The 13,044-nt window shown below is 42.8% G+C and overlaps 1 protein-coding gene across 1 annotated transcript; it reads right to left on the minus strand.

The window, feature by feature from the left end:
- Window positions 1–751: 751 nt before the first annotated feature.
- vps11 (VPS11 core subunit of CORVET and HOPS complexes) lies at window positions 752–12,673 on the minus strand. The gene is made up of 16 exons (XM_080041612.1): window positions 12,499–12,673; window positions 11,372–11,516; window positions 11,141–11,276; window positions 10,557–10,720; window positions 9,630–9,877; window positions 8,644–8,845; window positions 8,177–8,328; window positions 7,310–7,496; window positions 4,652–4,795; window positions 4,307–4,504; window positions 3,889–4,050; window positions 3,597–3,730; window positions 3,161–3,363; window positions 2,495–2,666; window positions 1,673–1,895; window positions 752–1,278 (listed from the first exon to the last, which is right to left on the minus strand). Exons 1-16 carry the CDS (start codon window positions 12,642–12,644, stop codon window positions 1,114–1,116), a joined length of 2,781 nt encoding a protein of 926 aa, XP_079897738.1. The 5' UTR covers window positions 12,645–12,673; the 3' UTR covers window positions 752–1,113.
- Between the last annotated feature and the right edge of the window lie 371 nt (window positions 12,674–13,044).

Genomic DNA, 13,044 nt, shown 5'->3' on the forward strand with positions numbered 1-13,044 from the left:
GTCGACTGCCATTGTTATTTTTGAACATATACCAAATTGAACAAATGTTATTAGGGATGTTTACAAATGTGTTAAGTATTTTATAATCAAAACTTAGAATTTCGTTCTAAAATTAAAGTTGTATTACCTTTTTGAGGCATGAGACTATTTTCGTGCTTTTGTTTTGAAAGGAAGACTCTCTCACGTCCTGTAATTAACACGAGCCATCTTGACGCATGGTGCAAACACCAGCAACGACCCTCCAATCCGGAGCCCGCCCAGCTCGCTCCACGCACAGCTGAGTGATTGGTCCACGTGAGATGAGTGACGTAGGAAAACCCATGGACCTATTATAAGAGGGAAAATCCATTCTGGCTGGATTGAATTGGTCCACGTCCAGATAGTGGGCGTGAACTGATTGACGACATTTCCAAGGTAAAGTCCGTCATCCAAACCAAACCACATGCCGACATAAATTAATTGATTTGATACTTTTTTTTATTTATTCACTTTTTTGAGTGAACTGATAGTAGGCCTTCAGCATTTATAAAACGTAGCCTACTATCAGTGTAGGCCAGCCATTGTTATACCGAAAGGAATTTTAATTTTGTTTGTTTGATTTAATCTTTTCATTATTATCATGGCTCCTGACCTTACATGCATTTTTTTAAAGTAAAACATTGGGGGCAAAAATATGACAAGTTTTCTTTTTTTTCTAACAACCACACAGCAAAACTCATGAAGCCCAGAAACAAAACTGAAAAAAAGAGAATGCACTTAATTACTTTATTCACAATTTTGATCGGATATCAAATAATTTCATTAATGACAGACCACTGGACTATTATTGATATGTGCAAGATTACATAATGAGTACAAGCAAGGTTTAAGGACACAGCATTACATGTTTTAAATTAAAGTACATTCATACAGTCCCTAATGAATCATGAATCAGAATGGGAACACAGTTATGCAAGTCGGTCCATCACAGGTACTAAAAGCAGGCAGCTGCTGTCGCTGCTAAATAAAGTGGCATACCGTGCAGCAAAGCACGTGGAGGAGAGAGCCTGTGTTGATGTGAAGCTTCAGTATCAGTAACGTAAGCCTATCTTCTCAGCTAGCATTCAGAGGTTCCTAGCTGTTCCTCTTGGTGTGGATGAGAAGGTCTCTATTCAGGTTGACTTCTAGATTCCCAACAGTTTTGCTCCCTGGCGGGTCAGTGACCAGAGTCAGTTTGTTAAACACTCCTCGACCAAAGTAGTCAGCCACCACAGAGAATCCATCATTAGAGCTGCGTAACTGAAAACACAGAACATAATTGATTAGAGGAGATTATGTTAAATCATATAAAGTAACTGTAAATTCAGCAGCTTACTGATGAATGTTACAAACAAGCTAAAAAAGAAAGCTTGTCTGCCTGTCCCAAGCCCACTATTGCAGTCCACATTTTTACATGGTAAAAATTGCGGTTGCGTAACATTCAGCATTTTTGTAAACATTCACACATCTTTCATCACATAGATCTTTAATATTTTTCTCTGGCGTTTGGTGGAGATTAAGCCATTTCATTGCCAACCTCTTCACATACAAACATTCCATCAAAACAAGTCCCCACGACACTATTTTGCAAACGTTTTCCCCCCCCAATACAGCATACTAACAGCTGTAGTGTAGGCTGTCTGTGTGAGCCTACCTGTCTGTTGAAGTGGTCGTGGAGGTCTCGTTTCTGGTCCTGGGCGCGCAGCATGTCCATGACTTTGCGGTTCTCTGGCGTGCAGGTGGGGCACTCGGCTTCACTCTCGGCGTAGCTCTCAAAGCAGTGCTGGTGGAAGGAGTGGCTGCACAGGAAGTGGACAGACGGCAGCTCCAGGGGACTGTTGCACATGTTACACTTGGTCTTCTGGAAGATCTTTGCACTGAGTGAGGGAAATATGAAAAAATGATTGACAGGCCTCACCTCAGTCCACATTCGACATCTGAATACAAATGGAGGATCGTTTTACAAGACGAAAGTGCTTTTGCGTACTGCTTAAAGTTGCTGCAACCTCCATATTGGAGTCAAACGATTTCAAAACCCAATTTACATCTTTATTTTCCTTTTTGAGTCCTTCCTTTAGATTTCTCATTCTGAAGCCAGCCCCATGACAAACTATCTGCCCAAACTCAAGTCAAAACTTAAGGCTAATGTATAGTGGGGTTGCTTGACAGAAATTAGTCCGCTGCATTTTCAATATATGCTTGGTCGAAAGTTTTCAGTCATCTCCATGGTTCCAAGACACCACCCTCCAGCCAGCTTAAGTTGCATATCATCCATATCAAAGCGTTAGGTAGCTTGTTTGGTTTTATTTCTATTCGTGTAGGGGCAAAACTCTGGAAAAACACATTTTCTTTCCAAAATTACTCAAATTAAATTCCATCATTTTCCATACTACGTAGGAACCCTTAAGAGAAAGACTGACTGTCCTAAAGTGAAGTTGACTTAAACTGCCCCCCTCCCCCTCCTATGTGCCCTCACCTTGTTTTAAGCTCCTTGATCTCAGAGCGCAGGTGAGACGTCTCCTCGCGGTACTGGCGGATTTTGCGTTCGTCGTCCTCTATCTGCTGGCTCTCCCTCTGCAGCTTGTTGATGAGGTAATCCTTGATGACGGACAGAGTGGCCGTGGAGTTGTGCGCCAGTGTCTGCACCACTACGGAAGATCACGAGGAACAAAACAAGACGACAAAAAAACTATTAAAATGGATGTAACGACGTGCCTCTTTGCAAACAACTTCAAACTGATGATAGGAGATCTCTAGGGCTGGCCTGATTTAAACTCAAATATTCTCCTGTTCGTTCGTAGTGCGTTAAAATGAACATTAGAGTTGCTAAAAGTGCTAATTGTTGTCTTTGGCTGCTCCCTCTGAGATATTTAACTCCACCGGTTATTTAATAATAATACATAATTGTATCAGGTCTTGAAAACGTCACACTCACCATGCCCCACTGGCTTTCACAGGCAGTGGAATTGAGCTATAGAGTATTATTTATACAATATCGCCTCCTGCTGTATCCATTTGGAACCGCAGAAACACCTAACGACTGTATTATTAGTATTGGGGTTAATATTGTTGTTTTGAAGTGTGTGTGTTTAAAATGGTATTGGGACAGCCCTAGTGGTCTCATGGTCTTTCACCAGCTCACCTAGTAATGGAGGCATGAGGTTGTTCTGGTCGATGTGATGCAGCACTTCACTGATGTAGGCCTTGCAGTCTTCTTCTTTTCTGGCAAAGTATCCCAGCGCCTGCTCCCAGAGGCAGCCCTCCTGGTCCCCGTAGCGCTTACAGGCCTCCACCACTTTCCCATACTCCTCATTCTGCATGTGGTAGTGCATTATCTGCTGGTACCTGCACACACACATGCAAATCAGGCATTATTCACAGTCATTACATTGAAATGTATTGGAGAGAAACCCCATGATAAACACATGCTACACCCAAAATCCTATGATGAAGAATGATTAGGTACACAGGTCACATGGAAGCAGTGAGTATAGAGGGGTAACAGTATGTCAGGGAATGCTTCTTTAACACATTATTTAGCGTCAAACATATTCAGACACTGTTGTTGCATGACTTACAGCTTGCCCTTCTCATAGAGGTAGAGGACGCCCTCTTTGAAGTTGTGCATCTGGCACAGGACCAGCGCCTTATCGAACACAGTGTTGTCACTCCTCAACAGCGACACTGCTTCCCCCTGCAACACCTTCTTTCTCTGGAAAAACACATGGGATTTTTAACTTTGTCAATCAAAAACACTGCAATTATTTTCTGGAGTGACAATTTCACACTGCAAATCTCTTGTTTACTGCAAAATGTATAAAAGATGCGCTATGCAAGGATTGATAGCTAGTGTATGCGTTTGGGACTGACCTCAGAGTCTTGTTCGTGGGCCCAGTCTTGCAGCCTGAGCTCCAGCAGTGTGTCGTACACACCCTGGGGAGAACGCGGGTCCACCTCGATCATGTGCTCCAGGAAGGCTTTCAACTCCCGAGGGTTGTTGGCAAAAATGGGAATGAATTCCTCTGAGTTGGCCTTCAAACAAAACAGACATGGACAGGTAAGACATGGTTAAGAAACAACATTAGTACATGGTCACTCTGGTCATTTAAAAAAAAAATATCTTAAAAATTAAAAAATCATTTTGGTTCAATTACAACACTGTTCAATATTGAGAAATATTGTGGTCAGATTTCAAATCTTGAATACACAAGATTTAAAATCAAAGCATTTTCCAAACTTTCGAGACAGTCTGAACCCTGTAAGAACAGCCAAAGCTTGGCAGACTGACCTTGTTGACCAGCCCCCTGTCCAGGCTGTCTCTCTCTGCAGTGTCTCCACTGGGCTGGTAGTTGGTGCATAAGCCCTTCAGCAGCAGTGTGGTGCCTTCAGGGACATGGTGCATCAGCGTTTTGCCATAACGCTTCATGTTGCTCTCTGCTTGTTCGAAAGGCAAACGTCCAATGTAACGCAGCCCCTCCTGATAGTTCTGGGATAGGGAGGGAAAGACAGAGAGAGAGAGAATCAACATGAACATTCTAGGACACACAAGAGAGGTTTTCACAACCAAAGAGATGATCTTAATACATCTGTCTAACCACATAATAGTCTGTATGTCAGCCTGAATGCTTTTTACCTTGAGGTCCTCCAGCTGGATCTTCAGGTACCACTCATGGTGCATGTGTTTCTCAGCCAGGAACAGAGCGTGGCTGTGGTAGCCGGCCTGTCGCAGAACCTTGATGGCGATTTCCACATCAAAGTGGACCTCACTTTCACTGCTCTGTTGGGATAGAGTGCAGGAGGACAATGGTGTTATAATATGGCAGCCATTAGTGACATGTTCAATATAGCCTCATTTCCACTGAGAGGGTGCACCCGCTGCTAAAATGGCACCATAGTAATTAAGCTATAGACTCACTGTATACTCTGACCATGGTTATTGATGATTTATTTATTTATTTGTTGATTTATTTATTTTTCTTTCGGACAATTCCACACAATACACAATTTTCTCTTTCACATATTCATACATATTACTTTGTGTTGTCCGAAGGGTAACAGGAGAAGCCAAAGGCTTATCAGGTCCCGCCCCCATTTTCATCAGATTCAGATTCAGATACACAGATACACAGTTACTGATACAGAAAAAAAAGGATAAGATCAGTTCTGCTCAGTTCAGTTTTTCTGTGACAATGCAGAGTGTGATGTGGCCTTGTATGTGGCCTTTTCAATTTCTTATCTGGTAGTCTAAACACATCTGCAAAAGTATTCAAAAACAGACAATTCTGTCTGCTGACCTCTATTATTCGTTATGATATTGTTATGATAGTGACATTCACCTTGTGCTCAGCTTATTAGTAAGCACATTGGCCCTCATTTATCAACCGTGCGTAGACCAGAAAAATGGGTGTACGTACATTTCCACGCAAATCTCGGCATTTATCAATATGGACGTGAGCGTAGGATACGCTCAAATCCCACGCCAGCTCTCAGCTCGTGTACGCAAGTTTGTAAACAGCATGGACTCGCAGTGCAGGCTGTGCCGGGTAGCCGATGACTTTGTTGGACAATTATTAGAAGGTAATACAAATGCAGTGTTTGCTCAGACCGAAATAAAGATATTCATCACTTAAAATTGTGCAGCTTATGGTGTGCAACTGAGTAGGAGAGCTGATTCAATAGTGCGCACACCGGCCACTTAGGAGCGCTGCATGGGACTGCGTAAGGGCAGTTATCTTCGACTTGGAGCAACTGGGGGGACACTGAGGCACGGGGGCTGCATTCATTCAAAATGTTAGCCTAAGTACTGCTCTTTATGATAAAAAATACACGGCACAACATTCAACTTAACATTTTATATTTATTTGACGCACTTCTTAGATGTTAGTTCCTCTTTTAATGTGTCATTGATCGCTTAAACGAGCGATTTATTTCCACCGTTAACCGGCACGTTTTTCCGATCTGCTAGTGGAGCAGCTCAGCAGGACAGTGGGCGCTCTCACAGCTGATCGTTGCCGGGTCGGCTTATGCAGCTGACGGCCGGGCTGACCACTCGTGCCAAGCGCATGCTGTCATACAGTAAAATGCAAAATGTGTTATTTTTAGTTTTTAAACCCCTTTTGAGTAGTGCTATCTAAAAAAGCCAATACATTTTAATCATTCAAATCTCTGCAGACGTGTATTTCTTTTATGGGGACCATTATCGGACAGTTGATGCGTCTTTTTCTCCTCTACCACTTATATTATGCCTGCACGTTGGTTGCATTTCAGAACAGCAACACGCTTTTTTTAGTGGCGATTTTTGAGTCAGACCACTTTTTCTTCATCTATGTAAAGAAATGGCGACGTATAATTGTATATGCTGTTTTATAGCATTTGAGCGATAGTAGCCTACTGATGTAAACCTCAAATGCAAAATTCTCAGCTGGAGATCGTCTGTTGTCAACACCAACGCTGTTGACTGCAGCAGTTATTTCCTTCCTAACTGCTGCCTTCTGTCGTTCTTTGATGCTGCTTGTAATGCTCCGAAATGAAACTCTTTTTTTTCTTCTTTCGCTGTTATTTTGTCAATTTCTACTTCAGATAAGTTCCTCTTCTGTGCCGTAATGCGCATATCCATGTCGTAAAACCTCTGGGCGAGGCCTCTAAACTGAGAAAATATAGGGGCGTGATACGATTGTTTTCAGCCGCCGCATTTATCAATAATGGCCTGGCGTACGCCGAGATTGGCGAGATACGACTGTTTGATAAATCCCACGCGATACCTGGCGTAGGGAGGTATTTGTGCCAGAATCTGCACCAGTTTCCACGCAAGTTTGATAAATGTGCTCAGCTGTCCGTCTGTAATTTCAATAATTTTTTAAACATAATTTATTTTGAAATTGCGCAAACTGCAACTCCCTGTGACATCTTCGTCAAGTTCATTCCATAGCTTTCCTTTACAGAAATCGAAAAGGATTTAAGTGTGGTCCGTATATTTTTCTCAATGAATTTTCTTTTTCTTCTTAAATCATGCGAAACTCCTCTTTCTTCAAACATTACTTGTAAACCGATAGGAAGGCTTTTGATCAGCATATAACCGACCTATCAAGTAATGGTACTGTCTGCAGTGGAAATGCAAGCCAGACCTAGGGTTACAGTGCCCTGCTGAACCGTACTGTGCCGAACTGAACTATGCTGCTCAGTGGAAACGAGGCATTAGAAAGTAAGCATTTAATTATGGGATCTGTTGATTTGGGGATTATCACCCAAATCAACACCCTCAGCACCTACAGTACTACTAGCGGTCAGTCACCTTAATGAACTCCTCCAGCTTGGAGCTGTCCTTGAGCTTGGTGTAGCAGTTGAGCAGCAGTGTGGTGTGGTCTGCGTTGGCCAGGGACTGTCTGTGCAGGGCCTGGAGATACGCCGTGAGGTTGTGGATCCTCTGGGCGTCCAGGAACTTCCTGATGACGTACGACGGCTCCAGTTTACCGATGGTGCTGTGGAAACAATGGTGTTCAAGAGAGGGGGTTTGAACAGCGGGGAGAATGATCAGCTATCCAGTGTCCGATAGCTGGACACTAAAGAGACACATGTTGAAAGTGCAGTGTTGAAAATGAAGCAGGATCACAAAATCAACATGGCACCTTTTTGTTCTTGGCGTATCGTCTAACTGGTCTTAGGGGTGTCACCAAATAGTACACGATTTAATGGAAGGAGCCTGATTCAACTGTCACGCTCACATTGGAATAGTCCCAAAATGTGGTTATGATCATGCTTTAGCGGCTATACTGGGGTGCTAAATGTCTGATTATGCATGGACTTGCTTGGTTTGTCCTAATAAATCATGATACATTGCTTACTGTGGTACAAATATCAGCTTATTATAGCCAAGTGATAAGAAACATGTTAGTGTGCGTGAACAAAACAATTAATTCCTTTACCAAGTGAAGAAGAAAAAACGTAATTGGGTGTTTCAGCCCCTTTGTCTGGTGTGAAACTAATGGAAGCCGATGAGCAAATCAGAATATGGATCACTCAAGATTGGGCCAATCAGATTTGACTATACACATTGTTAGTCGGGGACACCCCTACATGGTCTAATGGTGGACAGAATGCTCATTGATTAGTCAAACACAGTCCAACAGTTTCTTATGCTTATGTTTAGTGTTGTAGTTACCGGATGTACTGTTGGATGGCTCCGTCATGGTCTCCCTTCAGGTAAAGGTGATCACCATACTGTCTGAATATCTCTGACAGGCCGTCACTATCCAGGTGCTGGCTCTTTGCCAGGTTTATAGCCATCACAAACAGGTTCTTCTTAAAGAGCATCTGAAAAGTAAAAACAAACAAACAAGGATGTGACAACCCTGAAATCAATGGTCAGTTCCAGGTGGTACCCTGTAAGTTAAAGACCTACTTCACCGGTGGAAATATGAAGGTGTATAACTGAGATCCTATATAGTATAAATGTGCAGACATTAACTGGACAGCTGGGCCAAGGGAAGACTGAGGAAAGACTGAGGGAAGAAAAACCTCATTCATTATATTATAATAGCCATTTTATAGAACGCCGGTTCCGTATAGGTGAATTATTCCTTTAAGTTGCTTTAATATACACAGAGTGCATTCACCCTCTGCACTCACCTCCAGCTTGGTCTGTGTGTCTTTCTCCTGAAGGACAAACATCTTGCCGTCCCGTGTCAGGATGTAGAAGGATCCCCACTCTGCCACCACATCGATGACATCATCCAGGGAGGCGCTGTACGCGATGAACTTGTTGTCCAGGTCATAGACGGTCAGCAGCTGTTTGTCTGATGAAGAGCTCTCCCTGCTAGGAAAGTCTGGCCTGTGAACAAAACAGTCATCCAGTGAGTATTTGGGGAAGCTGCTTAGCAATCGCTGGACTAAAAACCTGTGTTAAGACTAGGGCTGTCAATAATGCGTTAATAAGGAACTGATGCGAATTCCTTTTAACACTATTACATTTTTTGACGGGCAATTAATAGATGCAGGTTCTGTGATTATGACCCCTTAGCCCACCTTGTATGTTTGGGAGATCGGGATGTGATGAAGCAGTAACATTGTGGATCAAAACCAGAAACAAGCCTTCGTGAGAATAAATTAACATAGACATTGGTCTTATGAAAGGCAAGTTGAACTTCAAAGCTCTGCCAGATGGTTCTCTCCACAACACCAAAGTTACTTGCCTTCGAGTAAATACCAGAGTCTTAAATAACAAGCACACAGCTGATGTAGAGAGCCCTTCTCCCCCTTGTTATGCTTTGAGCATATTTTTGGAGCATGCAGTAGCCTACCTGTGAGGAGAATATTTCAATATTGCCGTACTGCCTTTTATGCCTCTGAATAGGAGCCAAGTTAAACAGTTAGCTAAATGTGATAGCTAAGCGCCTAAAGAAGGGCTAAACTAATCATTACTAAATCATTCCCATAATCAGAGGAATGTCTTTCTCTACATATTTACTTTCATGTAAAAATATTTTCATTGGAGCATCATGATTGGCATCATTTAAACGTAGCCTCGTTCTTGTCAGTTGATTTGCTCCACTATTATTTCATCCCAACAAGGTCGAAAACACCTTCATCTTTTCATTCAGTGCGGTCCTCCTTACTTGTTTGGCGACTTTGCGTCCCTGATGACTAGAAAGAGATATCCTCTGTGCCAGTGGGCCAGCAGTTTCTGTCCATCAAAGGCGAAGCAGGGCCCTCGTTCGTCGGGCTGGTACAGGTACACACACTCATCACCGGCCACTATGAACTGAGAGTCCTGGGAGGGGTCGGTCAGCGAGGAGCAGCGCAGCGCACAGCCGTGAGTATCCAGCTCTATCTTTGGGTATTCTTTGATGGACAGGGTGTAGCACTGGGGAAGAGGAGACAAGAAGGGGATGGATATGAGTTCACAAGGGGCAGCCTCTAGAACAGACTTCATAACTTTAAGCTGAATGAAAACCAGAGGGGTTGAGAGGGTTTATCTTTATAGCTTCATTTCCACTGAATGGTTCTGTTTGGTGTGGCTTGGCACGCTTTTATTTGTGTTTCAAAGGTCAGAAGTTGGGAAGGGTCCCAAAATAAGCGAGCCGAACCGAACCTATGTTTGTCCCCCTTTCTTTGGGGGGTACAAAGCCATCCTAAAGGGTCCCAAAAAGTGTGGGGCTACACAGTACAAACTGTAGATTTGTCGAGAGAATCATTTCCGTGTGAGTGTTAAACCTCTGTGTGTCACCCCAGAAATAGTGAAGAGTCTTATTTAGCACAAAATGTCTTTGATTATTGTGTGCCGATTTCTCCTGTTCAAAGAATGAATCAGCTGGCTACACTGTGTCCTGCTGCTATGATGTCACCAGAGTTAGACTCTCTATTCTCTGACCGGAGCTATCACCATCCGGCATAAACCCTGTCTACCAAGTAAGGGTGCTGTCAGCAGTGGAAACGCAAGCCACATCTAATGATTTCCTTGCTGACCCGAACCGTTCCGCTCAGTGGAAACGAGGCATGTATCTCTCCATGCACCATGATGTGCTTGCAGTAAGGAGACTTACATGGACTTTCTCCAGTGTGGCGACAAACAGATGTGTGACCTTTGCGGCTTGGCGGAACGAGAGGCCTGTGACTGGGCTGGTGCCTTCGTGTAGAGTCAGAGTCTTACTGTGACGATCTCTGGTGATGTCACCCTTAGTCAGAACCACACTGCCGTCTGTGAAGCCTGTGAACAAACAAACACAATATTCATGACAAACTCAGAGGACAACAGCCCATGTTTGCCCAACAGGGATAACAACAAATAATTGTTTTAATATATGAAATCAAATGGCAAAGTTTAATGATAGTATATCAGTTAAAAATGTTACCCTATTCACCTGCAGTGTCTTACCTTAAATTGAACGCGCACACTATATAAGTGATCACTGTATGAATAAAGAGCCAATTATTCGATTTTAGCACAGTTAAGTATTAAGTTAATTACATCAATTGTTGGTATATGCTTGGTTGTTGACTGAATTGTTCAGCAGCTCCTCTCCCTTGCTGTGTTTGTTTCATGTATGTCCTAGGGCTCTGACTGTTTTCTTACATTGAACCGTTATTTCTGATGGAATGCCCTTAACCCTGTGAGTGTGTGTCTTACCAATGGCCATGAAGTTGAGGTTCTCATGTACGCTGAGGCAGGACACTTCAGTGGGCTTGTTGCCGGGGATGGCAGGGAAGATCCTAGTGCACAGAGGATTCCCACTGTCTCTCTTGTCAAGGTTCCAGACTTTTACCTGAAACAAATCAATATAGAGTCAGTTTAGTGGTCGTCGATTCAAATCCTTCTTGACACAACTGTTGTGTATTTTAGGGAACTCCACACACTTACTAGAGGGTTGATTCCATGCTCGTCCTGCCCCACTGACACCAGGATGCTGTGCTGCTTCAGCTGGTACAGGTGTGTCACCCGCAACTTGTAGGCCTGGAAAGATGTCAACTGCAGGGAGCGCGTCATGAGCCAGACCTTGCCATCCATATGTAACATGGTGGAGGTTAAGGACAATGATGTACAGTCAGGTTGTACTGAGAGATGCAGTCAATTGTAAATGCAGACCCTACAAGCCAATCACATAGCGTGGCATAGTGTAGTGTTGTATAAAGGCTTTTAGAGGTTAAGTTTGTGTGTAGATAAACAGCAATTTTCACTTGATTTCAAACCTGCAGGCTAAGCCCTTTAGTTCATACACTCCACTCCAAGGTGGCGTCAGCGATTCTGGCGAATGCTGTGGTTGTCAAAATCACTGAATATCTCCTCAGGATTCACTACTTGTTCGTACTGTGTGTGTGTGTGTGTGTGTGTGTGCAGAAAAAATGCTGTGTGCTCCAGTGCTAATTCACAGCCTAGGCTCTTTAAACAGTTGTGTAAACAAAGGGGCTCAGACAGACCCACCATAGCAAGCAACATGCCAGTGTAAAGAGCCTAGGCGGTGTATTAACACTGTTGTCTTTGTTTTCAGCATACAAAATACTTACAGGTCAAGAGGAGATATTCGCTGATTTTGACAAAAAGTGATTTTGACAACAAGCATTCTCCAGAATGGCTGACTCCATATTGAAGTCAACAATAGAAGATGACTGAAGGTGTCAGTGGTTCTCATTTAACTAGCTTATAGCTGTTCAGTTTGTACAATGTAGACAGAAGTGGAAACTAGCTACTAACAACACATGCAATGTTTCTCAAATATCAGGTCCACACTATATTTAACTGTTTGTAAACAGAGTTTGGTGTGAAGATTATACCAATGCCAAAAAACAGAACAGAGCCTGGGTCTACCGTTCAGTCTAACGACCACTGTTTGATTTACTGCAAGGTTAAGGAACTATTGTCTTAACAAGTACCAAACTCCCACGGTTTGAGGTCTGCTTTCAGAGTTGCTGAGTTTGGGGTCCACTAGTATCAGCTGTCAGTAAGTCAGAACAACATTAGCCTAGCTAGCTACTCGGTGCAGTGAAAGGATATCTCCCAGAACAATATGGCCCCGGCCGGAGTCACAGGCCGATATGCCGCTCGGAAGTGCAAAGTTTTTCCCATTATCCACAGGGTCCTTCACCGTATCTTTATCAAAGAAGGCAAATTTTCTCCACTGCAAGAACGCTGCCATTTCGTTAGCGTTAGCACGGTAGCTTTACCAGGGCGTGGTCATGTGACACAAAAGTCACGTGAACAAACCAGCGTCAACTGCGATCCTGAATTTAGAAATTACTTTGAATCAATCCAAATGATTTAGCCTACCATAAGAAATGTGCTCATACAGTAAATATGTTTGAATAACTTTTTAGAGAAATGTAATCTTTAAAGCCATTCTTTGATGTTTATTATTTTATTTATTATATTAGCGTATTACTTTTATTTTATCTGTTTACATATGTATATGTTAGTGTGTGTGTGTGTGTGATCTGTTTATATGTAGAGCTATACAAGTTTGTATAATGTGACTATTTTCTTTACATTTTGTATTGCTGTTATTATTTTATTCATTCATTTGCACCTGAATGATGTTG

Source organism: Ammodytes marinus (assembly GCF_949987685.1).
Source record: "Ammodytes marinus genome assembly, chromosome: 14".
NCBI classification, from domain to species: domain Eukaryota; kingdom Metazoa; phylum Chordata; class Actinopteri; order Uranoscopiformes; family Ammodytidae; genus Ammodytes; species Ammodytes marinus.